The 24,523-nt window shown below is 49.8% G+C and overlaps 1 protein-coding gene across 4 annotated transcripts in view; it reads left to right on the top strand.

Moving 5' to 3' along the window:
* The window catches only part of CSNK2A2 (casein kinase 2 alpha 2), a 28,307-nt gene that overhangs the window by 1,880 nt on the left and 1,904 nt on the right, over positions 1–24,523 (top strand). Inside the window, exons 3-11 of one of the 4 annotated variants that reach the window (XM_030025416.2) lie at positions 9,753–9,854; positions 10,715–10,765; positions 17,023–17,082; positions 19,276–19,359; positions 20,512–20,622; positions 20,833–20,934; positions 21,261–21,361; positions 22,052–22,200; positions 22,394–22,487. In XM_030025416.2, coding sequence (XP_029881276.1) covers positions 9,753–9,854; positions 10,715–10,765; positions 17,023–17,082; positions 19,276–19,359; positions 20,512–20,622; positions 20,833–20,934; positions 21,261–21,361; positions 22,052–22,200; positions 22,394–22,470 — 837 coding nt within the window. In that variant the 3' untranslated portion in view covers positions 22,471–22,487. Of the gene's footprint in view, positions 1–9,752; positions 9,855–10,714; positions 10,766–17,022; positions 17,083–19,275; positions 19,360–20,511; positions 20,623–20,832; positions 20,935–21,260; positions 21,362–22,051; positions 22,201–22,393; positions 23,915–24,523 lie in introns of those variants that run through there. The other 3 variants (XM_041125864.1, XM_030025417.2, XM_041125865.1) reach the window with 3 other exon arrangements.

Genomic DNA, 24,523 nt, shown 5'->3' with positions numbered 1-24,523 from the left:
GTGGCTGAGCCCAATGTCAGGGCAGAAGGGTGAGGCTCACGTGCCCTCGGCAAGCTGAGTTCCTCTGGCATGCTGGTTGGGCCTTCCCCTCCTTTGGATGCTTTATGTGGTTTTGGTTTTTGGTTTTTCTTTAAGTAGGGGCAGGCAGGAATTTCTGCTATGAGAGAGTAGTCAAAGGTAGCCAGTGCAGAGCTGGGTTTTACGGCAAGATGGCTTGTGGCTAGGCTGGGGAAACTGTGAACTTCTGCACGCTGCTCTGGAGCCCGTGATGGTCTCTTCAGGACTGCTGTGGTTTGTTGAGATCCTAGGTCTTGTCCCACATAGAAAGGCACCACGAGGCTGAGAAGAGACTGCAGGGAAAGTTGTCAGAAATCTTCCTCCTTGCCTCTTCCCAGCCTAAGGAGCCTCCCCTGGAGCGATGCTCCTCTCCCTGTGGCAGCGGAACTCTGTCATGTCTAGGGAGCCTGTCAGCATTGGACTGTGAGTCAGCTGGCAAGAGTCATCTGAGGGCGGCTGGGTGCTCCTTCTCCTTGGGGCCTGAATCTGTTGCCTTAATGCCCTGCAAGCAGGGGACTGGATTGTCCCAGTTTTGAAGCGGATGGTGTTGCCACCAATTCCCTTGGCTCCCCCCACTTGCATTAACATGCAGACAGCACTCCTGCGAGTGAGCAAGGAAAAGCAGAAAGTCCAGATAAATAAAGATGAACTTACTTCTCAGTGGAAAGTGTGTCAGTGAAAAGTGAGTTTCAGAGCACCATGTTGTGTGTGTTATGAAAACCTGTGAAGTGTGGCAATAACATCACTCTGATCTGTGGAAAGTGCCTCTGGTTTCCTGTAGCTAGACTCAAACTTAATTGCGAATGTAATTACATGTATCTACAGTGGAACCTTAGCAAAGAGGCTGGGTCTCTTTTTACCTCCTAATTCAGGCTGGATCCTGTGAGGTGGGAAATGCAACCAAAAGTCTTCAGGTTTTTGTGTGGCTGTAGGGGTGGGACAAAGGGAAAGACTGTTGCTGGGTGCTGGATGCGGCTGTTTACCACAGTTGCTCCTTTCTCGTTAAGGTTTTTTGAGAAGACAGTTTATATTATGTACTAGACTGATTTTTAACAAGAGTAACTGTTTTAATATCTGCGCTTCATGGGAGGTGACTGGTTCCCAGCCTTGTTCTTTGAAGCAGTTTATCCTTACTGAGCTCAAGTTAACGCGTAGCAAGTACTTCCCCTGCCTTTTTTTTCTCCCCTTCTTTGGTGTTGTGCTACCTGAACATCTTGTACCCTCCTCCAGAGAGGTCAGGAAATTTTATCACTCTTTTTCTGATGCAGAACTGAGCCACAGAGATTTCCTGTGTGACTTTGGGCAAGTCCCTTAGCCTCAACAAAGCTGAGACTAGAGCATAGGTCCTAGTCTAGTGCTGCACGAAGGAGATAATTAACTGCTCTTTCTCTTCTGGCAGCCACTTGCCTTGTTTGTTTAAGTGCCCTATGAAGACTTTACCATTGGACAAGACCAGGGAGCTAATGGCTCTGATTGGTATCACAGTGCCCCAGGCCTTTGGGGCTTGCATAAAGCAAGATGCCCCATAGGGAAATGGCCAGGGAAGGCCAGCACCCAGCATTGCCTTTTTGTTCTGCTACCCCGAGTGCAGGACCAGGCATAATCCTGCAGGAAAAGGGCATATGCTCATGCCACTAGTTGTGGTCATAACATGTGTCAGCAAAGGAGCAGAATTAAGATCATGCAGATGACTATAATGTTACCATTTCCTGGGTCAAGTTCCTTTCTTTGCAAATGTAATACTCTTAATGTCACTTTTTCCAGAAGAATTCTGCAGCTCTTTTTTAAAAAGGCAAATGAATCAAGCAGGTTCCTTCTCACTCCACTGCAGCAAGACATCAGGACGTGCCATGTAGGACAGTGTGTGCAAAGCAGCGAGGTAGAAGCCCTGGTTTGCCACACAGAAACCCCCTGCTAAGCATCCTCTGAAAGCTTTTATCTTGAGAAGCAAGGCAGAGGGCAACTCCCCACCTTTTCACCAAAAAGAGCCATGGGGCTGAAGTTATCTTGGTAGGTAGTGGAGGACTCTGCATTGTACTGACCTTCCTACCCCTCATGGGTAGTAGGGCATGGAGTTAGCCATCAGCTGTGTTCCTGCAGTCCCTAGCTGATGTGGGAGGCTCTTGTGGGCTTTTTGATCTGGCCGGCCTTGGTACAGCTGTGGGCATGCTTCCTGCATGCTTAGCGGAGGGCCAAACCAGGAAGAGGGAATGCGTGCACGTGTCCTGTACATGCTTTTGTGTCTTGCTTAAATTTGATGCTAAGGTTTGACTCCTGGGATGAGGTCTGACATTCCTCGACACTTACAAAGGAAATTCAAGACATCTTTGTTTCCAGTGAGTCATGTATTGTCTACATCCAATGCAGGTATCTAAAGCACAGCTCTGCTGTTTCATATCTAACCACATACATGTAGATTTTTGGTGGACCATTGAGGTCAGCCTGCAATCTTTGTGCTGTCTCTTTGATGAACTTTTCTTTCTTCTTTCTGCTAATGCAGCTCCAAAGTGTCTGCCAGTCTCCTTGTGTGCCTTAAAAGTGAATCCTCCATTCTGGGGTAACAGTGTTCCTGGGGGGTGTGAACAGCATTGCAAGTTGCCACTCTAAAAGCCAAAGATAAACTTTCCACATTGCTTGTAACATTTGTGGGTCATTTTGTGTGGTGAGAATGCTGCTGTTAAAGTTACCTACAGTTATGGCTGTTGGAGAGCTTCAGCTGTACCACACCGTCCTTCATAGCCTGTTCTCTTGTACTGATTACCACCATCTTGAGTGCCCGCTCAAGGCAGAGATTACAGCATCCATATTGTTAGCTCTGTGCAGGAGTCCTCCTGCTTTCCTGATGCGCTTGTCTATGTACACTCTATTTGCTGCGAAGCATTAAACCCATCACAGTTTTGAGACAGTTTTGTCTCCTGGTATGGTTGCTATCTGCATGGACACAACACTCGCGGAGGTTAGGGGAAGAATGCAATTACGAGGAGAGGGACCAGTGAAATGGAGGTTCTGCAGCAGTGATGAAATAGCCCCTTTCTCCTTTGGTGGCTTTTGTCCCTCTGTGCTGAGTCCGTGGACTAGAACTTTCAACCATGTACATGGTTTCACAAGTGCATTCTTGTTTGTTTGGCTTTGTTTTTCCCCTGTTCCCCCTTTTGAGCTATGTGAACCCTCCAGAGCTGCTGCTCATACCAGGCGCTGCTGCAAGGTCCTTCCAGTGTTGAACTCAAGTTATCGCTTTAGTAGCTAGAGCACCATTTGGGGGAGGTAGCCCTGTGGCTCTGGTAAATTTTCCTCTGTCCCTAAAAGCTTTAGAGCCCACATACATCAGCATGTTCTAGATGGGGGCTGAAGTGACTCCCATGCTGGTGTACAGAAGGGATTGCAGAGGGAAATAGGATTGGATGATGTTGGTCCCTCAGGCTGGAGCTTTTGACTGCGTCAGTGACCTTCTACCAAAGGCGTTCAATGCCTGCTCCTGGTAGCTATCTGTGTCTCTTGCTTCTCCTGCGTTTGCATGCACTGAATCAGCTCTCCCTGGCCCACTTCCTCCTCTGGCAGTCTTGAAATGAGCCCTTTTGCAAGAGAGCCGGGTACACAGCTCTTCTCTTTTAAACACCAGTTGCCCACACTGAGCTTGGCACAGTTGGCTGCTGGAGTCCAGCCTTGTTTGGAGCTGAGACCAACTGAGACGGTACCGGGTGTCTCGCAGAGGCCTGGAGATGCAGCTGATAACTCTCGCAGTGGTGTTCTAGCACTAAGGAATTTGTGAGCAGCGAAGCTGCGGCTGCTGTGAGGAGGAGAGCGAGTTACAGCACTGTGTCTGTTCGCAGCGGCCTAGGCCAGAGCCTGAATGAATGATTCTCATACCTTGTAACGGTCGTGGTGGGGATCGGGGCTTGGTCCTTGTGCGTCTCCCTTTTAGTTGACTGCAGAAGTCTTGATGTGTCGTGGACAGTCCTAAAGCCCCAGGAGGGCTGTTTCGGGATGTGCTATGGGGAGGAAAGGCATTCTGAAGGAAAGAATGGCACTGCCCTCAAAACACGTGCTGGTATATTCTAGCAAACTTAAATAAAAAAGCAAAAGTGCTTTAGTAGTGTCAGGGTAGGGTTTTTTCTGTCTTTTCTAAAACTCAAGAGCAGCTCAGGAAAGTTTGAATTCCCATAATGGGAGTTGTAAGATGCAAACAACTGACAGAATATTAACACAAGTGGGCTCCTTGATTTTGTAGCTCTTTTGAATATGATTATTTGGTTTCCCAGCTGATGTCTGGCAAAGTAAGCACTGCTGCTCTGAAGCCAATTTTCCTGTTGAGCAATTGGCGTCAGGCTTTATAGGCCGATTATTGTGATCCTTTTGATAATACTTGCTAGAGACAAATGAGCTTCTAGTGCCAGCTTTTAAATGTTTAAAGCCTATCATAAGGATGCTGCTCGAGCCTTTTGCTGGTCCTGGACATTGTGTGTTGAGATTTCCCTGCTCGTTCACTGGAAGCATCATGGTGTTCCCAGGCTATTCAGGTTTGGTGAGCAAAGAATGGATCTTTTTCTTTACAGGGTGGTGTAATAAATGACTTTAGTTTCTCACAGATTTGTATCTTTTGACTGCTAAACCTTCTCCCCTGCTGCGCTAACCCCAGTTCTTTTTCAGAGCACCTGCTGGGCAAAACCCAGTGCCTTCTGTGACTCCGTCAGAGCAGCATGTGTGCTCCTCAGCTGGCAGTGTGTGTGTGCTGCCTGGCTGCCTGCTTTTGGCTAATGTAAAATGATGTTTATGCTTTGGATTTAACTTGTATTTCACAGGCCTTCCTGGTCACTACTTTTCTTTCTCAGCGTGGATATGCGCAGAGAACTTTGGATAACAAATTTATTTTCTCTCTGCTTGAATTCAAGCAACGGGTCCCCAGGTTGTTGGGGAAGGCTGGAACTGAAGCATCTGACGGAAGAGTGTACTCCCTTTGCTTTAGAAACCAAGCAAAAAAGATGATTAACCAGGCAGCCATTTATTCATTCAAGACAGGAAGTGATCGTTGCAGCCTTGTATTTAAAGGTTTATTTTAGCAAACAATGTTAATTCTCCCAGCTGGTGTTTGCTGCAGCTGGACTCCTTCCCTGCTTACAAGTTTACATGATCTCATGGAAAATGACCCAGGATCTGATCTCTCAGTCACAGAGAGGTGTTTTCTTCTGCATCTACCTGACTGCAGAGCAACTACTTACCCCATGCCATTTGTCACCTCTGCAGAAGGATGGCATCGCATGATGCTCCCCGGTCTTTGGGCAAAGACAGTTGGGATAGCGCCGACCACTGTCACTGCCTCTTCTGCCTGACTTTCAAGTGGATTGAAGCACCCTTATGGGATCCTTTTGGTAGGGTAGGAAACCTGCAGCAAAGGGTGGCTGGCTGGGGACAGTCGGAGTGAGAGCTGCAGGGTCCAGCAGAGACCATCCTCCTGTGGCTGGAGGTCACCTTGTCCCTCTGTTCTGGGCGCTCAGCGTAGTGGGCAGCTGTGAGCTGCATGTTTTTTTTCTCCACCGTCTACAGTCACCTCACTTCTAGTTTGCCTGAAGAAGGAAGCAATTTTCTGGGAAACTGGAAGACTGGCTTGTGCCAGACAGTCATGTTGTTCTAAGGGTACTGCTGCAGTTGAAGTAATTAAACCCCTCCCAGTGTAGACACGGTTAAACTGAGACATGTCTTTTAGCCTGGTTTCCTATGGAAACGAGCCTTATGCAATCCTGTTGTCTGTCAGCCTTTCTCCCCCCTCCTCCCCCCCAGTAGTTTGCACTGGTAGGCCAATTTCAACCAAATGCAACAGAAGTCTCCGAGCTGTCAAGTTTCTACAGATTTCATGGAAATAGGTGTTTGCATAGAGGAGAGGGACGGGACTCTGTCAGACCCTGCCTCGGAGGGAAAGGCTGCAGCGAGGGTTTGACTCATACTGGTCACTGGAGACTCCCAGGATGGAGGAAAGCTTTAAAATGCCTCTGCTGTGGGAACAGATGGAGTTGGAGTCTGCACCTGTATGAAACGTTGCCTTGCAAACACAAGCGGATCAAACTCAGGAGCAGTTAATTTTGTTTAGGTGCCTGCTCCATTCCTCTGCTGGAAATCCCCCTCCCAGAGCAGGAGGACTGAGCTGTGTAGGAAACACAACCTGAAGTGCCACTGTTAATAGCCTGGTTTAATAAAATAGCCTTAAATGAGTACTGTTAAAATACTCTGGCTGCAAGGGCTAGTGGTTTAGAAGCTATCCCTGCTGGGAGGGGCAGATGGTTGGAGGCCATAATAGCTTCAGTTAGTTCACATTTAATCCATGTGTGTTTGGAGTCAACATCCTCAGAGAGACAGATCGGGTGACTGAGAGACAGTTGTAGCAACCCAGACTTAATCCTGGTGCTTGGAGGGTATGCTGCTGATTGCCTGTGCTTTCAGCAGTACTGGGGTCTGGGGACAGGAGGGAAGTCGGCAGAGTTTCTGTGGTTGTGAACGATTAGCTCCAGTGCAGTACTGGCTGTGTGCTGGAGTGGTTTGCACCAAGCTGTTTGATTTGCCAGATGCAAGAGCTTGGGCTTGGAATCAGTTACTGGGCAAAAACTGAGCCCCAGTGATGTGCTTGTGGGTAGTAGACAGTATTTGCAGTTGTGGCTGGAGCAATGGCATGGGACAGTATGTGGGTAGGAGGTGGTATGTGGCTGGGTAGGCTGGTAAGGTGAAAGCTGTGCAGGGTGGGGTGGAGGCCAGCGGATGCCACTGTTTTCTCCTGCAAATCTGAAATGGGGAAATCCTTGTTCCCCTGCATTGCTCTCTGAGGAAACTTCCAGGCAATAGCTTTTCCTCTAAGACAGCATTACTTCAGCCTGTGGCATTTCTCCCTGCCTCATCCCTGTTTACCTAGTGGTGGAAAACCCTGTCCTGACCACTGGCTGCAGGCGGGGAGAGTGCTCTGACGATGCACTGCTTATGACCCTGCAATGAGCAGGGCTTCCCGTACCCCCTCCCTGCCCAGAGGCTTGCGGGGCCCTCGCGCCAGCTCACAGCCAACGTGGAGGTAGTGCAGCCATGTGTGGACAGCCTGGCCTGAGCTCTGCGATACTGCAGCTTAGCAGGAAAACGTGCAAACAGCGAGCAGCTTTTAACTCTCCCTCTTGCTGAGATGGTGTTCATTGGAGTGTCTTCCCTCAGTGATGTTGGAGATGCTGCTGTTGCCAATTATCTGCAGGCATTTCATTAAAAAAGACCAACTTTCTTCTCTTCTTTTTTCCAAAAGTCGCTGATTCTGTCTGCTCATGTCTTTTAATGTGTGTTGTGGGCAGGGGTAGATTTCTGGTGGAGATCACCCAGGGCATTGTTTTCCCATCCTGAAAAAGGTGGAAACCTGTGGAAGTGACCAGAAGACAACAACTTTTGCTCCAGTGGGAGTGGTGACTGCTATGGAAGGAGAAATGGAAATGTTGGAGGAATATCCTCCACTACCTAGCTGATGCAAAAGGCCCTTGAAATAACTACAGTACAAAGGAAAAGGTATTTCAAAGTGGGCTTTGGGTCCTCTTGGCTGTGTTCAGGCACTGTTTCAGCTCCCGATCAGGTGCAAGTGTCACAGCAGGGAGGCTGTGATGCATATCTGTTGGTAGCCAGGCCGTTCAGCGAGCACTTCAGGATGGCCATGGCTCAGCTCCCTTTTTGAAGTTCCTTGGAAAACAGCTTGTGTGGGCATCTGCCTTGCTAGATGATCAGAGTAACCAAATTACATCCTCTAATTCCATTTTGGCCTTCTGGCAAGATCAGTGCATGTGGGCGACACAAGGGTGGTGTCTGTCCCCATGCTGACGTAAGTGAAATTAGTCCCTAATGAACCATATTCCTCTCAGGTTCAGAAACGTAGCCCTCACTTCTGGTGGTCTCTGTCCCCCTGCTCTGGCTGCTTCTCCCTGTCTGTCTGACCTCCCACTGGCTCCAGCCATGGCTGGGTACTGCCCCAGGGCTGTTGGTCGCCCCTCCCCAGCAAACCCTGCCCTGTGTAGCTCCAGCTCTGGCTGACAGCTGCAGTGGCCTTGCTGCCGTTTTCCACAGTGGCTTTATGAGGTGCTGACGCTTCCTTTGCTGGCATCAGTGTTATTTTTGGCACTTTGCTTCGGGCTGAGATTCTCATCTTTTGGCTTGAAAGTCTAGCTCCTGCCTTTTAACTTGGAAGAGAAGGGCAGGATTCAAATCTGAAGGTTTCAGCCACCTGAAGAGCCTAGAAAGACAGCATATTTTATCACTTATATAAACACCATATTTTCCCAGTATATAAAAAGCTTCTGTTCCTTCTCCCATCTGCTGGTACATTCCTTTGAGGGGTCTGAAACCAGGGATTGCCTTGGATTCGCCTGTAACAGGAGTACGAGTTGCTCCATTGGCACTCTGCAGCCATCATTGAAGTGGGAGGCTGTGGCAGAGGCGAGGCGGTGAGCACGAGCTGTTCGAGCTCCTGTGGCTCTTTGTCCTTCACGTAGACATCTAATAACATGTGTCGTCTTGGTAAGGTGCCTCGTACCTCTTTGCCATTCACTGTTATTCCCCTCCTCACACACCAGACTCCATGCTGGATGGCAAATGTTTTAGAAAGCTAAATGTCTGGAGAGGAGTGTTTTCATCAGCAAACCTCAGAGGTAGGGCACAGGCTTTACTGGTCTCTGCAGGATGTCTCTGCAGCTCTCTGCAATGGTACCAGTGGTGCAAGGAGGGGCTGTTCCAGCTCTGCAACGAAGGGCCATTAGACCGGTGACTTGCAAATGGTGATGCCCACACTGGTCGCTAGCCAAGGCTCATTAAAAAAGTCTCCCCTCTTAGCTGTTCTAAGCTGCCTTTCCTTTCAGGCAGGCACAGAGCTAGAGTTGTCCTGGGTGTGGATGAGTTAAAGAAACAATCGTTCTTTTGCATTGAAGTGGACCGCTGGATCAGCAGAGTGTAAAAGCTAACGCAAATTCCAAGCCCCTGCCTTGGGAGCAGCTGGTTTTTGTCACTCTCTGCAGGGTGATGTCCAGAGAAAAGCTTACTTTGCAAAGGGAGTTCCTGGGACTCTGCAGATTCGAGGAAGAGTCAAAAACTGTTTAAAATGTCTGTAGGCTTTAAAAAGTAATCATGGTATATGGATGCAATGGCATGCTGTGCAGTTGGGTCTATGCTCTTAGGGTGGTTGCGAAAGACGTGCACAGTTAGGCGTAGCAGTGTCTGAGCTTACTAGAAATCTTGGTGTTGGATACTCTAAGGTCATTGTTTCATTGGATTAAAGTACTCATTGGGAAATGGGTTGGGATTAAGGAGTGAAAAACTGGCTTGTGGTGTTAACCAAAAGCTGAGGTACGAAGTCCACCATGCTTGTCCTGTGGCTCTAAATGCATAACATAGAATGAGTGTGCTGAGATTTCCACATAGCAGTCCGAGGCACTTTTAACTACAGTTACTGGAGTCACAATTATGTTTGTCTCGAGTGGTTTGACTTTCACCTCATGAGTGGAAAGCTTTCACTGATGAGAGGGGAAATCCTGGTTCAAGCAAGGTGTCTGTCTCCTCTTTGAAGCTAAAAATGTTCCCTTGTGAGGGTGGAAGCAGAGAGAGGAAGAGAGGTGATGTGATCCAGTCAAAATTGGTGGCAGAAATCAGTGTTAATTTCTGAAAGGACTCTCACTTCTAATTTCTTTTGTCTATTTAAGCCAGTGAAGAAAAAGAAGATAAAACGCGAGGTTAAGATTCTGGAGAATCTACGTGGTGGCACCAACATCATTAATCTGATTGACACTGTCAAGGATCCAGTGGTAGGTGCCTGTGTGGTGTGGTGTGTGTGGTGGGCTTGCCTCCCGTCCGACTGCAGGCACGGGGCAGGTACTGCTGCGTGACTCCTGCTCTCAGCTTTGGTTAGGTGCCCATGCCTTCGTGCCAGCCAGGGGCAAGCGGTGTCCAGCTCATTACGGTCTCCTGAGGTGGGTTGGTTTGGATGAGCTCGTGTTCCTCTCCATGTTCCCCAGACACTTTTACACTCCTTCTGTGAGCTTCCTGTGGCTGACGGGGGAGAAGTTTTGTAGCCCTACAAATTTTCTGTAAGAAAGCAGAGCCTGTAGCCTTTCAGCTTCTGTCTGGCATCTGGAACATAAGTATCTGCCAGGGCAATTGGATATTAAGCACTCTTCATCCTTCTGGTTGCTGTCCTGCCCAGTGACCAGAGGTCATATCCTTTGCATTGCTACAATTACCCCATTCCTGGGAAGTTTTCTCTGACTAGCAGCTGGCTGAGGTCTGTGACTCCCAGCCTGCTGGCAGCCACGGAGAGGAAATGACACTGCTGTAGTGTTGGCTGTTCTGGCTGATCTTCCTCCTGTGATGGGCTGTGAGGCCTTAGCCCCTGGTGACACCTTTTGCCTTGCCCAGTGCTGTCTCTGCTCTGTGGCATGGGGAGGAGCAGCATTGGCCAAAATGCTGCGTTGGTGCTTGCTGCATGGGGTATAAGTGGAGCTTGCCTCTGCCTGCTGCAGGAGCAGGGCTCTGTTTCTCTTGCTGTCCTGCTCTTGCCCTGCTCTCTGCAGTGAGGGTTGGGCAGGAAGCAAAAGCTTTCTTGGGTCTCTTGGAGCAAAGAAAGGTCAAGAGGGTGTTTTAAACTGTGACTCTCTCTCTCTTGCAGTCAAAGACCCCTGCTCTGGTGTTTGAATACATCAATAACACAGATTTTAAGGTGAGTCTGCCTGAGTGTAGAGGGGGGAGGCTTCCCGTTTCTGTTAAGAGTGCTGTGATCTTGGGTTGTCAGATACTCCTCGAGAGCTATGGGGGGAGTTTGGAGTTTTCACCTATGTCAGCTTCACCTTCCTTTCCCCATGTAAATCACAAACCTGTAAATGGGCTCTAGATGAGAAGGAATAAAAAGCTTGTGTGCTGAATCTCCTCCTAACTTTGAGGAGTAAGTTCAACGGGTTAGATATTCTTATTCCCCTCTCAATTTAGTAATTACTGCAGTGCTATATATTCAGCCCAAGTTAATCCCTGTGCTGTGATGCTCTATTAACAGCAGTGCAGTTGATGGAGCAGGTGACACCAATTTGTGCTGGAATCCTTCAGACCTGGGGACTGTGGTGTGGCAGAGGCTGGAGAGCATGTCTCCCACTGCCGGTGGGCCTGGCAGCGGGGCACTGCGCAGTCTTGAATACATCTTAAGAGCTTTTCTGCTTGCCTGAGGCTGCAGCATATTCCCTGGCTCTTCTGATTTCTGGGTTGCTCCAAGTGGCATTACTCCTTCCCAAAATGGGGGTCCTTCTGTCTGAGTGCAGCTACGACTGCCTGTGCTACTGAAATGCTTCTGGCTGGCAGCAGTGAGCTGATACACAAAAGGGATATATAATTAGCAACCACACCTATTTTAATGGTATCTTTGCTTCCCCCATGTGAATCTTTACCCTAAGTCATTAAGTCAGTGGTGGAGAATTAATTGAGCAGTTGCCATTAGAAAGCCAGCAGTCATCCCCTCCTGCACTGTTCAGAGATCTCTTTTGTTCCATATTATGGGACAGTGCTTTTTTTTTCTTCTTGTCTGTGCTGGAGCCTTATGTAGGTATACGCTTTGTAGGATGCAGCTTCAGCAGATACACCAAACACCCAGAGAAGGACTCTGGGTTGGTGATGGTGGAAAGGAGGCAGTTTGTCAGCTGGCCCATGGACCATCTCACCTGCAGTCCTGCACGCTGCGAGGTGGCATGCGTTGTTTCTGTCCCTCTGGGGTTGGTCTGGCGAGCTGAATCCTGCTAGGTGGGACCCTGTGCATAGCCAGAGCTGCAGCCATGCTGACAGTGGTAGTCTAGCACTATTTAATGTCATGTAGAGACTTACTGCAGAGGCTAGTATGATAGTAACTTGCAGCAGTGTCTGCCCTGACAGCTCTGGGTGCGGAGGCAAGTGTTGCCTCCATCAAGTAAACACCCGTGAGAGGAGTGCTATGTTGTGACCTTTCAGGGATAATTAAAGCAGGCTTGGTTTGTCTGGGATTCATTGACATCAGCTGGGCTGTTCCAGTGCTACATGTATGTTGGGAACATGCCTCTGTGCTGCTTCTGATGATCTAGGGACTCTTCATAAGGCTGATCCTGGAAGTTTTTAACTTTCTGTTTAGAGATTTTATTTATTTTTTTATTTTTATTTTTAATATATGGCTTGAGATAAAAAAGATTGCTAGGGCAGCAGCACACCTTGCTGAGGATCGCTTTGTGTGTCTCCTAGTCAAAATGTGATTACACCACTCTGTTGTATCCTTAGAGGAAAAAATTATCATCAAAGATGTCATCCAGTAACTGAAATATGTTCATGAAGTGGAGCATTAAGTGGTAACTTGAAGCTGGTGGCTGATAGAGACTCTTAACTGAGAAATGCAGGGCTTGGAGTATGTGGTAGGTCAGCTGTCTCAGCCATGCTGAGAGCCGTCACAGGCGCCATTGCAGCTGGTAAGGCAACATTGGTCTGGTCACAGCAGAAGTAACAGGGCTCAGCTCTGGCTGTTGCATTAGAAACACCTATATCAGTTTGCAGCAGATATTTCTAGGCTCCTAGGAGAAAGCCTGGCTCCTCAAGGAAGTCCAGATTCACAGCTGTACAAGTCCAAGACAGAAAGTATTGATGCTTTTGATGCTGATGGGTACAAGGCAGGAATAACTTGTCTGGGGAATGCAAGTGTGTCCCCCAGGGCATGCAGTATGGCTGTCGTGTTCAGAGCTTATTTGTAACCTGAATTTCACTAGCTATGTACGGGGTGCATGGGTTATTTGAGCTACACTCCCATGAGCTCTGCTGCCTGTTTTGGTAAGTTCTTGGGGCTGCAGCTAGCTGGCAGATTACAGAGCTGCTGCTACTCACAGGTACCTGTGGATATCCTCTTCTATACAGAGGCTCCCAAGCTGTCTCTTCCCTTGCTCCCTGTCTCTTCCCTTGGCCCTTGCCAAGCAGAAAGCACGCAGAGTAGATAAGACCACTCATGTTGGAGGTCCTGGCTTGCACTATACCTCTATACCTGAAGCAGCCGGAGAGCACCCAGTCATTGTCCCATCTGCTCCACAGTCGTGATCTCCCCAGACAGCCAAATTCTGCTGGAGTTAAGTGCCACATGAGCTAATCCTGGTGACAGGGACCTCTTCTCTTTGTTTTGAGGTGGCTGCTGCTGATCTGCCCATCTCTACATTGACTTCTGGATTCAGCAGTACTGATGAGTACCATGCATCTCACTGGCAAATCGCCTTCAGGGTGTGTGAGGGGGTTCCCAGGGTAGCAGGTAGTTGCTGACTGCTTTACAGGATTGTGTTTTTCTCTGTCCTGTTGGCAGTAGTTGCTCACAAGCTTAGGTGTCTCCTCAGTTGCCTCCTGTCTGGCCGTTTCTTTCCTTCAACATTATTATTTTTTGCTTAATGTTAATACTTTCACCCCTTTGCCCATTCAAATGGCAGGACACTATTCATGTCTGTGCACCCATTAAAATGGCTGCTGGGTTTCCTCAGCTCTCTGTGCATGGGCAAAAGCTGCAGTTCTGTGGGGCCTAAGCCATGGCTGTGAATGATTCCGGATCAGAAGCGCAAGCTTGTATTCCACACAGTTTGGCTATTTTTAAATGACGGTATAAACAGGAGACTTGGGTGATACCTCCCTAGAGCTGATTACATTTTCTTAAATTACCCGGTTGGGTCCCTTCTGAAAGTGACGGCTGTGTACTCACAGGGATGATGGGTTGGAACTAGACTAAATGCGTATTCTGCTGTGTGAGGATGGCTGCTTGTGTACGGGGCTAGTGTTTCTCTTCAGACCTGCTGTATTACTTGTCATCTGTGAGCACTCAAGCTACCCGCAGTCATTTGCCTTAAATGATAGCTGCACTGCAGAGCCATGCAGTCAATTGAGTAACCATCAGTGAAATTAAATGTCTTTTGCTAATTGGTTTCAAACTAGAAATGAGACGCCTGTCCTTCAACCACTGTCAACTCTCACATATTTTGTGTAGTCCATGAGTGTACCTGGTACTGTGCCTTTCATTGCCCCAAAGAGGCAAATCCCTCAGGAAAGAAGGGGGCAAAGCCAGGTCTCCAGGAGCAGTGCTGGGTTGGGTTTGCTCTTTCATTCTTAAAACACACTAGCAGGTTTGCAGCTGAAGAAGAGGAGATGGGCAAGAACGGTGACCAATGAAAGGTTGCTTCAGGATGTTCAGCCTGTTCAGTTGTGGGGACAGTAGGCTTTTGAGTCAAATCTTCCACTTCGCCTGCACCTCGGTGAATTTTCAGGCCAAGTTGCTGTAAGGGAAGTGTGTGCATGGGTTTTATGCTTGTACATCCAAGGTTAGTTTAAAAAATAGTTGTTGCCCTGCAAAGGCGATGCAGAAATATGAAAGATTCTCCTCCCTTGCATGTCTGCTGAGGCCAGGATGCTTTGGGAACTGTTGCCTTTTCTTTTGCTGCTGCCTGCTCTGCACCCCAAAGCAGCATCTGTCTCCTCTGACAGTTCCTTGCAGCCACCCTGTTGCTTTGCAGATGCTGCTTCCTGCACGTAGCCAGCTGTGTTGCTCACTCAAGGGAGAAGAATAAGCATTTAACTCCTGTCAGCCCCAAGGAGAGGGGAAGCATGTCTCTGCCTCCTCAGGCACTAACATGAGTAGTTTACGATTGGTTACGTGATGTGTGCCAAAATATCACTGAAAGCTGGAGAGGTGTAGAGGCTGCCTGTGGGTGAGTTTGGCCTTTCCTTGTGCTCTGTATGGACAAAGGAGACCAGCTCAGCCTCTAAGGCCTTGTGCGATCCTGAGTGCTGACAAGTAGCTGAGCAGATGTTTGAGCTGGGTCTGAGTGATCCCCACAGTGATGTTTCTGATAGTTTTACTCCAAAGAGCCAGCTGTAACAGCAGAGCATGGGACATGTCTGTAAAGGAGGTGTCTGCTTTCCCCTGCTAGGCTGGGCAAAGGGGATTTGGAGCCCACTGTCAAAGCCTTCTTGGGGCAGCTGCTGTGCAGGACCCACTTGCAGTGGAAACCTCTGCTCTGTCCTTCAAAGCCTTCTGTGTTCACTGGCTGCCTGCAGTGGGGCTGAGTCCCTGCAGGGACTGTTCCCTGCAGCAAGCAGAGCCTGGGTGCTGCCAGCCACACTGTTGGCCTTGGCACAGCGAGAGGGTCAGAGGTGCTGGGATTCACAGACAGCTCTTCTAGGGAATTCTGTTGAAAGCTGGCTGTCCAACAGTTGCCTCTGCTGAAGGCTATGCGTCGGAGCAGCGACACCATCGTGGGCTTGAGAAGAATGGCATCGGTGACCTCACTTCCATCCCCTTACTGCTTACAGGCAGCGAGAGGCAGAGGAGCCAGGAAATGGGGAAAATGGGGAAAATGGGGTCTAGCTTTGCTCTGCCACTGCCTCTCCTGCCCTCCTCCTTCCCCAGGTGCATTGATGTTGCCAGGTGAAGTTGAACAGGGTAGTGATTCCAAGAAAGACGTTTTAAGCATCTCTGTCCCCACATAGTGTTTGTTACCTAAGCAGGCCATTTAAACAAACTCCCAGAAGGGCTCAGCTGTCCTCTGCTGGCCCTGGGTCATCCATCAGAGCCATGCACAACCGAGTCAGGAAATCTATCCCTGCTGTAGCTTGTAGCTATGTCTTTTTTGCTCCCTGCTCACTTGTCTGCTTCAGTGGGTTGCTCTGAAGTGTTAGGATCATCCCAGCTCATGAGAATACAATGCAGCTTGTCTCCCAGAGGCCGTTAAAGCTCTGCGTCTGTAAGTGACACTTGTATGTTGTCAGATGATTTCCCAGAGCAGTATTAGGGGTGGTGGGGCTGTTTGGAACTGGCCTTAAGTAAGGTAGGATCCTGAGGATCTCAGCATGGGCCTGGAGGGGATCTGGGGGCAGAGCTGCTTTCTTGGAATGTGAATTTCAATCCCTCGCTCTGGGATTTTTCCTGAAGCTGCCAAGTGGTGCCTGTGATGGGCAGCTGGCTCCAGTGCTGATGCAATCAGTGATTTGACTGAGCTGTGAGATGATCCTTGTTTGTTAGAAAGGGCAGAGGGGTCTGGTCCTACTGCTGCCCTGTGAATGTCCTTCCTTGCCCTGTCCTGGCGTCTTGCCTAGCTTTCCTGGGACAAGAGCACAGCCCAACGGGGTCAGGCTGGCACCGCTGCCAATGACAGATATAGAGCAGAAGGCAAATTTGGGGCCAGTTGTGTCCTGGCGTGGGAGCAGCAGGATGATGAGTTCTCCAGTGATGGTGTGGGTGGCATGGTGCAGGTTAAAGTGCACCCTGGATCTTTGTCACTTCTGCATGAGTAGCTGCAGAAGGACGCAGAGGAGAGAGGGTGTCAAACATGTGCTGGCAACAAGCACTTCACTGAGACTCCGAGCTGTGCTCTCCTTGGCCCCACAAACATTTCTGTGCTGTTGATTTCCATTAGCCTTTATCCTGGGATAGAGGGGAGCCTCTGTGGCTCTGAGGCTGTGTCTACCCTTTGTGCTTCTCCGACCCCGTGCTCCTTTAGGTTAATGTTTTCCTCTCCCTGCCCCACCTTGAGCACTTGGAAACCTTGCCCAGGTATTCCCACACTGCCTGCTCTGAATGCTGTTGTGAAGTCACCGTGATGACTTTGCATGTGAACAGAGTGTCAAGATCATCTGTGCCAAGTCCAGCATGCTCTGAAGGGCTTGCTGCCTGTCTCCTGCTGGAAAGAAGTCATGACAGGTCTGAATGATCCCAGTAGCATTTCACAGGAGCTCTTGTGTCCTATCTAGATTTCCTAGCATGTAGCCCTGGCAGGTCTGAGACCAGGACAGCCCTCAGGAGTGGCAGCATTTGCAGGGGATCTGGAATAAGATCAGTGATTGGAGGCAGGTGGGGTGCAGGAAACAAGACTAATCCAAATCTGGAGTATTTATTTTTGTTTCTCTTTTTTTTTTTTTTTTTTTTTTTCCCCTCCCTCCCCAAATCTGTTTCAGCAACTGTACCAGATCCTGACAGACTTTGATATTCGGTTTTATATGTATGAGCTGCTGAAGGTGAGTGGTATTGCATATGGCAGTCGAGATGGGGAGACCAGGAATGAGAGAGGCAGTAGTGGGGCTCATGGGGCAGTGCTACTAAGCGGTTACTTCTCTTGTGTTCAATGCAGAGTCCATGTCTCATAACCCGGGAAGGTTTGGGAACAGATCTGGTTACCTGGCTTGTTGCTGTGAGGTATTACAGCCAAACTGGGGACCTTTGGTCACCTCCAAAGAGTCTCTGATTCTCCGGGGTCTGTTCTTTTCATGAAGCATTTGTGATTGTTAGCAGCCAGGTAGGGCTGTGGTTGGTCTCTCTCTGTCTCTAGCACCATTGGGCTGCTATGAGGAAAATCAACGCCCTCCCAGCCAGACCCGGTACAAACACCGAGAGGCATTTGCAGGGCTGGGGAATTGGGGACTCTTTAGCACACTAGGGAGAGTGGAAGAGAGGGATTGCCAACTCCAGGCTTTCTTCTGCTGCAGTATTCAAATGCAGCCCCAGAAGGTGACTTCTGCCCACTTGGTCTTAGACCCATGTCTCTGGGTGGGGGATGTAGGACACTTCAAGAACAAGCTGGCCAGCTTGGTGCCCTGTGCTCACAGAACCCCATGGATGTGGTCTTGGGGAATGAAGCTTCTGCTTATGCTGGTTGTTATATGTTGATATAACACTGGTATTTTCCTTTGAGACCTCCCAGCCAAAGCTTTCCCTGCCCCTCTGACAACAGGCAAGGAGTGCCCTAAATACCTCCTCTTAACTAGCCTAGCTTGCACCTCCCCATGGAAATGCTCATGGAGCCATATGGCAGATCTGTGAGATCTGCTGCGCTGCCTCTCTGGGGTCTCTGGCTGCAGGACACGGGAGGCAGCAGGGCATTAGGGAAAGCTTACAGGTTTTGGCTGATGCCAGGGCTGTTCTGTGTTGAACTGCTGGAGCAGCAGCTTGGCTGTGTCAGGTCCTAGCAGGATCTCGGGACTTCTGGGCTGGCACTTTGCAGGTCCCCTGCCTCTGGAAATGAGTGGGACAGGCTAGGGAAAGTCCTTTGTGCTCCAGGACTTGGTGACTGCAAGAGACTTCCTGAAATAGATCTAGTGGGCTTGAGGGAGGCTTTCTTCTCTGCACCCCCAAGCTTGCTGCACCTGTCTGCAAGGGAAAGACCTTCCTACTGAAAGGTGGAGGGAGCCTGAGGCAGCCCAGGATTAGGGTGGGAGGAGTGAAGAGGTTTAGATGATCCAGCCTTGGGACAAGCAAGACACTAGAACAGCATCATCCCTGGAAGCAGTTTGTCCAACCTGTTATAGATCTCCTGTACTGGAGATCCCAGGACCACCATTTGCTGTGGCTCCTGTTGGTTGTGAGGCCATGTGTCATTGCAGGGATGTTCCCTGAGGCCTTGCTGTGATGGAAGCTGTTGCCTCCTATGCTTCCTGCTGCGGCAGGGTCCCAAGGGCAGTGTTACTTCCCTGGCACTGATGTTTTGGATATTGAATGACTGAAGGCTGTACCCTCCTTCCGTGCTGCTGGAGATCTCAGAGCATCTGATAGATGTTGATGGATGGATCTCCCTCCCCCTTGGAGATGAGAAAACAACATTCTCACCCTCTTGCTCAAGGGAACAGCTGCGTGGCGGGGCGAGTGGTGCAAGGTCACGGAGCTGGAGAGCTTATGTGTGCTCCTGCCTTCAAGCTTTAAGCAGCATCGTCCTCCCTTGTGTGCTATGACTTGCCTTTTGTAAGTGCAGGTTTGGCTTAAATGAGCAGGGCAGAGGTGACTTTCTAGCTTAAGTGTGTTCTGGGACACAGGGGGAAAGCTGCACTGGAAGGCCATAAAAACTGTATGCATGTAAGAATCATCCCCTCCTGGGGAAGAGAGTGTGACCTAGGAAGCACAGGGCTACCCAGGTTGGAGCACTGGGCTTGCCACCAGGTGGGACGCCTCTCTGCATCATGTTCTTCAAAGACTGTGCAGGGAACATGGTTCCAGGACCTGTGGCTGCAGTAGAACACGAGATCAATACAGTCTTCTTGCCAGCTTGTCACTTCATCACATGCAGCATAAGAGCTGAAAATGCCAGTTTCTTGTGCCAGGGTTGCAGCACCTCCTCATGAGTGGGGCACTCTTGCTCCTGGCTGAGAACTGTCTGTTATATTGTTAATGCTGTGCCTGTGGTTACAGACATGTCTAATGTATGTGCATGTGTCTGCCAGGCCCTGGATTACTGTCACAGCATGGGGATCATGCACAGGGACGTCAAACCCCACAACGTCATGATAGACCACCAACAGAAAAAGGTACTGTGGCACCAGGACTTAGAAGCAGGGTTTTTCCAGGGAAACTTGAAACTCTGCTGCCTCTGTACCCATATACTGGGCAGCTGTACTTACCCCTTTAACTTTACCGGCTCCCCTCCACTTGTGCCCGCATCAGGAGATGGCCAAAGTCCCACTGGGGAGCACTGCAGTGAGAGTCCATGGCTTGGAGGTTGCTCTTCCTGCCAGCCAACCATGCTGGGTTTCTTTGATGAGAGAAGCAGGTCTGGGCCATTAACCTCCACCTGGGGAGGTGTGGCAGTAGGGTGCAAAGGCCCTGGGCAGAGGAAGGGTGGCCTTGTCTGAAATACAGGTGGATATTTTTTTCCTAGGGAACATAAGCTCCTCCTGTAGTATGGTCTGTTTGTCCCGCAGTGCCTTCCTCACTTCTGGGGCGTGCTAGTTAGATCACAGGAAATGTTTGTACCAGCTTGCTACCATGGAAATGGACAGCACAGGGAGCTTCCCCACCCCGTCATGGTACTTGTACCTCATCGGGTGCTGTGTGTACCTGTCTCCCCAGGGACCTGGGATTTGCAGCAGTGAATTAGTTGCTGGTCCACAGGTCCCTCCCTGTCAATCAGCGGTGGCTGTACAGGCAAGGCAAGGTTTATAAGGAGGGGGAAATCTCTTACTAGACCCGCTGTCCTTCAGTAACATGGCAGGTCGTCCATCCCTGCAGCTGCAGAGGAGATAGGTCTTGCAGGATGTGATGGGTCTCTCTCCTACCTCATTTCCTGCTCTCAGCCCGCAGTTAAAATCAACACTGCCTTTGGCCCAGTCCCTCTAAACAGCGGGATAAGACAGCTGGCTTTTGCCTGTTCCCTAGTATGCAATGACTTGTCTGCTGTGGCTGGTTGTGCTGGTAAGGAGCCAGTTGCCCAGCAGTAACAGTGTGCTTGGACTGAGGAGGCAGAGGAGCTCTCTAAGCTGGGCTTTGCCCCACCAGCTGGTGATAGGGGGAAGGGAAGAGCCTGACCAGAGCACTGCTGAGAGCATCTGCTGTCCTCAGAGTGCCTTCCTGCATGCCAGGCTCCATGCTTGCATCACAGGATTGAGAGGTTTGGCCAACGTGGCTTCACCTAACCGGCTCATACTGAGGCTTCTGACTGTGTCTCTTTATCGCATGTTCAGCTGCGGCTCATAGACTGGGGTCTGGCCGAATTCTACCATCCAGCTCAGGAATACAATGTCCGTGTGGCCTCTAGGTACTTCAAAGGACCGGAGCTCCTTGTGGACTACCAAGTAAGAGTCTGCCTCCTCCTTGCTAACCAGTGATACCACTTGTGATTGCACTTTGGCCACCTTTGGGTTGTCTGGTTTTGCCTGCCAGGACATTGCCTGGGTTGGAAAGAGGCTGGCTGTGATGTGAAAAGGCTGAGATTGCCTGTGCGGTTGGGGAACCCGGTCGTGGTGAGCACGCCTTTTTTGACAGCTTCTCCTTTTTCCCCTCAGATGTATGACTACAGCTTAGACATGTGGAGTTTAGGCTGTATGCTGGCAAGCATGATCTTCCGAAAGGAGCCCTTCTTCCATGGCCAGGACAATTATGACCAAGTAAAGACTTTGCTACCTGGCTTATTTCATGAGATGTTTGTCCCCACCTCATCTCTGTGTGTATACTGGGGAGGTTCTGGGGATTGGACCACCAGGCTGGGAGGGTGGTCCAACTTGCTACATGCTTAGTTAAGCCATCTGGGATTATGCTTCACTGCCTTGTGTAGGAGACTTGTTTTCTGCACATGTTGCAAAAACAAGTTTCAAGGGAGATATTCCTTCCACCTGGGATGTTTCCAGAAGGAGACCTCTTAGATTTGGGCAGCTCTGCCTCTGCAAGTGTTGGCCTGCTCTTCTGCTGTCTCTCAACATGCCTTTTGTTCCAGCTGGTTCGCATCGCAAAGGTCCTGGGCACAGATGAGCTGTATGGGTATCTCAAGAAGTACCACATAGAACTGGACCCGCACTTCAATGATATCCTGGGCCAGTAAGTGGAGAAGTGAAATGCTGCCTTTTTTCCTTGTAACACAGAGAGGGAGATAAACTGATGTCCATCCCCTTGAAGGACTCTAAGCAAAGGCCTGCTTTGATCTTCTGGGTTGCAATGCTGCTTGCAGGCCTCCTGTCTGGCTGCTCATGTCATCTCAGGAGGTCACTGAAGTGCAGGCTCTTTCCTTTTGCCTCTCCCATGATCCATGAGCCATCCCCTGTTCCTTCCTTCTCCTGCTTGTTGACATCCTAGAAGTGCAGATGTAGACACTGGAGTTGAGTGTGGGCTGAAGGGCTCAAAATCTCCCAGCTGAGATTTCTGAAAAGGAAGAGAGGTGGATGGGATAGTGAGGACAGCTTTTGTGAGGCTGGCTGGCAAGCCAGAGCACTTCTGGTCCCAAGGGTGTCACCCCACCTGCTGCATGCTGTTGTCTAGTCCCTGTAGACAGAAGGGAATGTGCAATATTGTGCCTTTCCCAGGCATAGGACATCCACACAATTGTGTACCTAAAGAAGAGGGTTTTCCCCCTTTGGTAAGTGCTTGCTGAGCAGTAGTTTGTGCAAGGAAGAGCTGTAGGCAGTGTCTGTCGCAGCCATCTCTTCTCAGAAGTGGATAGTGATTCCCCCAGGACCTCTGGGTACTGCTCTGCTGGTGAGAGCTGGGCAGTGACAGCTGGTCCCTTTGCAGGCATTCCCGGAAGCGCTGGGAGAACTTCATCCACAGTGAGAACAGACACCTGGTCAGTCCTGAAGTCCTAGACCTCCTGGACAAGCTCCTGCGATATGACCATCAACAGAGGCTGACTGCCAAGGAGGCGATGGAGCACCCCTATTTCTGTGAGTCTGTGGAGAAGCTGGGGCCAGCTGGAGAGTCTTGGGTTGTGGGGGCAAATTTCGGCTCCCCATTCTGCAAAAGCTTTAGCAGCTCTCCGTGTTTTGAGGGCAGTTTCTCTGGAAGGGTTTGCCAGGATGGAGCTTCTGCTTTATTAAATGCTGTTTCCCCTTCCTGCCTGGTCTGTGTCTCCTGCAGATCCAGTGGTGAAGGAGCAGTCCCAGCCCAGCTCAGAAAATGCTGTGCTCTCCAGTGGCCTGACAACAGCACGATGAAGACTGGAAAACGACGGGTAATTCAAGATGTTTACAAATAAAAGCAAAACCTTCGGTCACACAGTGAAGGGAAAAGAACCAAGGACCCCCCCCTCCTTCCCCTCCCCTTTATACTCGGCAGAAATCTAACCTTGGGGGGGGTCATACACCTCAGTTCCTCTCTGGTGGTTGTGGTTAATGTAACTCTAACCCTGTGGTACCAAAGCCCTGGGCAAATGGTCTTGCAAGAGCTAAACATGTAGTGATATCCCCAGGGCTCAACACAACTGATTCTGGTTCACATCTCTATGGATCCTTCTCTTCCTTCTCAGTCCAGCCTTCCCCATCACACCAGTGGGGACAAATTGGTCGTTCCACCATCAGCCCTTAGCATGCCTCTTTTTAAACATGCCTTTCTGACTTGTAGACTCTGGATGAACCAAATTCAGGCTGGGGGTCAGCAGGTGCAACTCTGTTTTGAGGTCCAAGTCCTACTGCTCACTCTGGGCTTGAATTTGGCCCTTGAATTCCAGTTTCAATTGCAAATGCCGGGGCGGTTGAGGGGAGGGGGGAGGTTCATCAAAAAGCAGCCCGCAAACCCAGCAGCATCTCAGGATTGGTTTGGAGCATTAAAACGAAGGTACTGATCCAAGTTGCTGGGGAGAAGTGAAATTCCCCCCTCCAGCTGTGTTTGACAAAGGCTCGCTCTGAGAAGAAACTCAATAGACCTGCTTTGGAAACTTGTGAATGTGAGGGCTGCTCTTGTGGCAGGACAGGGGAGGGACTATCCAGACTTTCCCACCAAGCTCAGGAAAGTCAGTGTTGCAAGACTTCTTGTGATAGGTGTGCAACCACGTACCTCATGACGTGGCTCCCATGAGAATTCGTGCCAGACGCAGACTTGTGCCAGAGCACAGCTCTGGAGCGGTTCAATCCAGCACCGCAGGATGGAGAAGTGGAGAGGAGGCCAGGGAGGAGAGCACAGGGAGGGGGAAGGATCAGCAAACAGCGGCGTGGTCTGTCGGGGAGGGGGCTGTGCAGCTACTGATCCAGGACTTGGGATCCCACGCAGTGTTTTAACAAAGTCAGCCAGTTGTTGAATTCTGGGGTGCCGATCCTGTTGTGGGGGGTGGGGGGTTCGTCTTGCGGGTTCTTTCATCAGATCCCTCGATGGCTTTATAGCCCCACAATTCACAGTTGCCTCCTCTACTCGTTCTGTGTGTAACTTCATCAAGTGGTTCTGGTGACACTCAAACCTAGAAGCTGGAGATAGTGTTTTCCCACCAGCACCTAAACACAGAATTTCCTTCTGCGGCATTGTCGAAATAGTTAATTTTTTATAAGGTTGCAATGTTTCTATTTGAAACATCTGTTTACATTCCATATTCCAATAAAGTTCTATTGGCATCGATAGCAGGTCAATCCATTTGTATAATTCACTGAAACCAATAAATATCTATACGTCTGAATGTCTGCCGTCTCAAATCTATGGGATAGCCAGAAAGAGTGAGAGCTGAAGGCATTGCCTCCTCGAGGAGGTCAGGTTGGCTCTTCTGGCCCCTCTTGTCTGAGTATTTTGGGATCTCTTAGTCTTTGGTTGCAGATCTTCATGCTGTCAGCCCTGAGAGTTTCACTGTGGCAGATTGTCTCTGCTTCCACGGGGCTGCAGAGGAGGTGCAAGGTTTTGGGTACAGCGTGGGATTTGGCTGTTGTGGTACAGTGGACTCAAACAGCTGGTGCCCGTCGTACTGGTCTCTGTTATGTGGCTGGTCAGACACAAAGTCACCTGTGCATGGCTGGAAGTTGGGAGTTCTCCATGTGTGTACCCCCATGCTTGTCTCCTCTCAGCCTGGGTGGATGGCTTTTTCTAAAGATGTGCTGAGCAGGGAGTAGCTCTTCTTTCCTCCCACCCTGGGATGCAACCGGTGCGTGAACTCAGTTACCAGTGTCTGGGCTGAGGAGCTGTTGTCTGTGGTGTGGCTACCATGCCACGGGGCCCTCGCTAACATTAACTCTCCTGTACATGCTACTGAAGGCTTTGGCGAGTGTTTTCAGCCCTTTGTCCTTTCATCTG

This window comes from Aquila chrysaetos, chromosome 9 (assembly GCF_900496995.4).
Source record: "Aquila chrysaetos chrysaetos chromosome 9, bAquChr1.4, whole genome shotgun sequence".
NCBI lineage: Eukaryota > Metazoa > Chordata > Aves > Accipitriformes > Accipitridae > Aquila > Aquila chrysaetos.
This window is presented reverse-complemented; position numbering and strand designations above follow the sequence as displayed.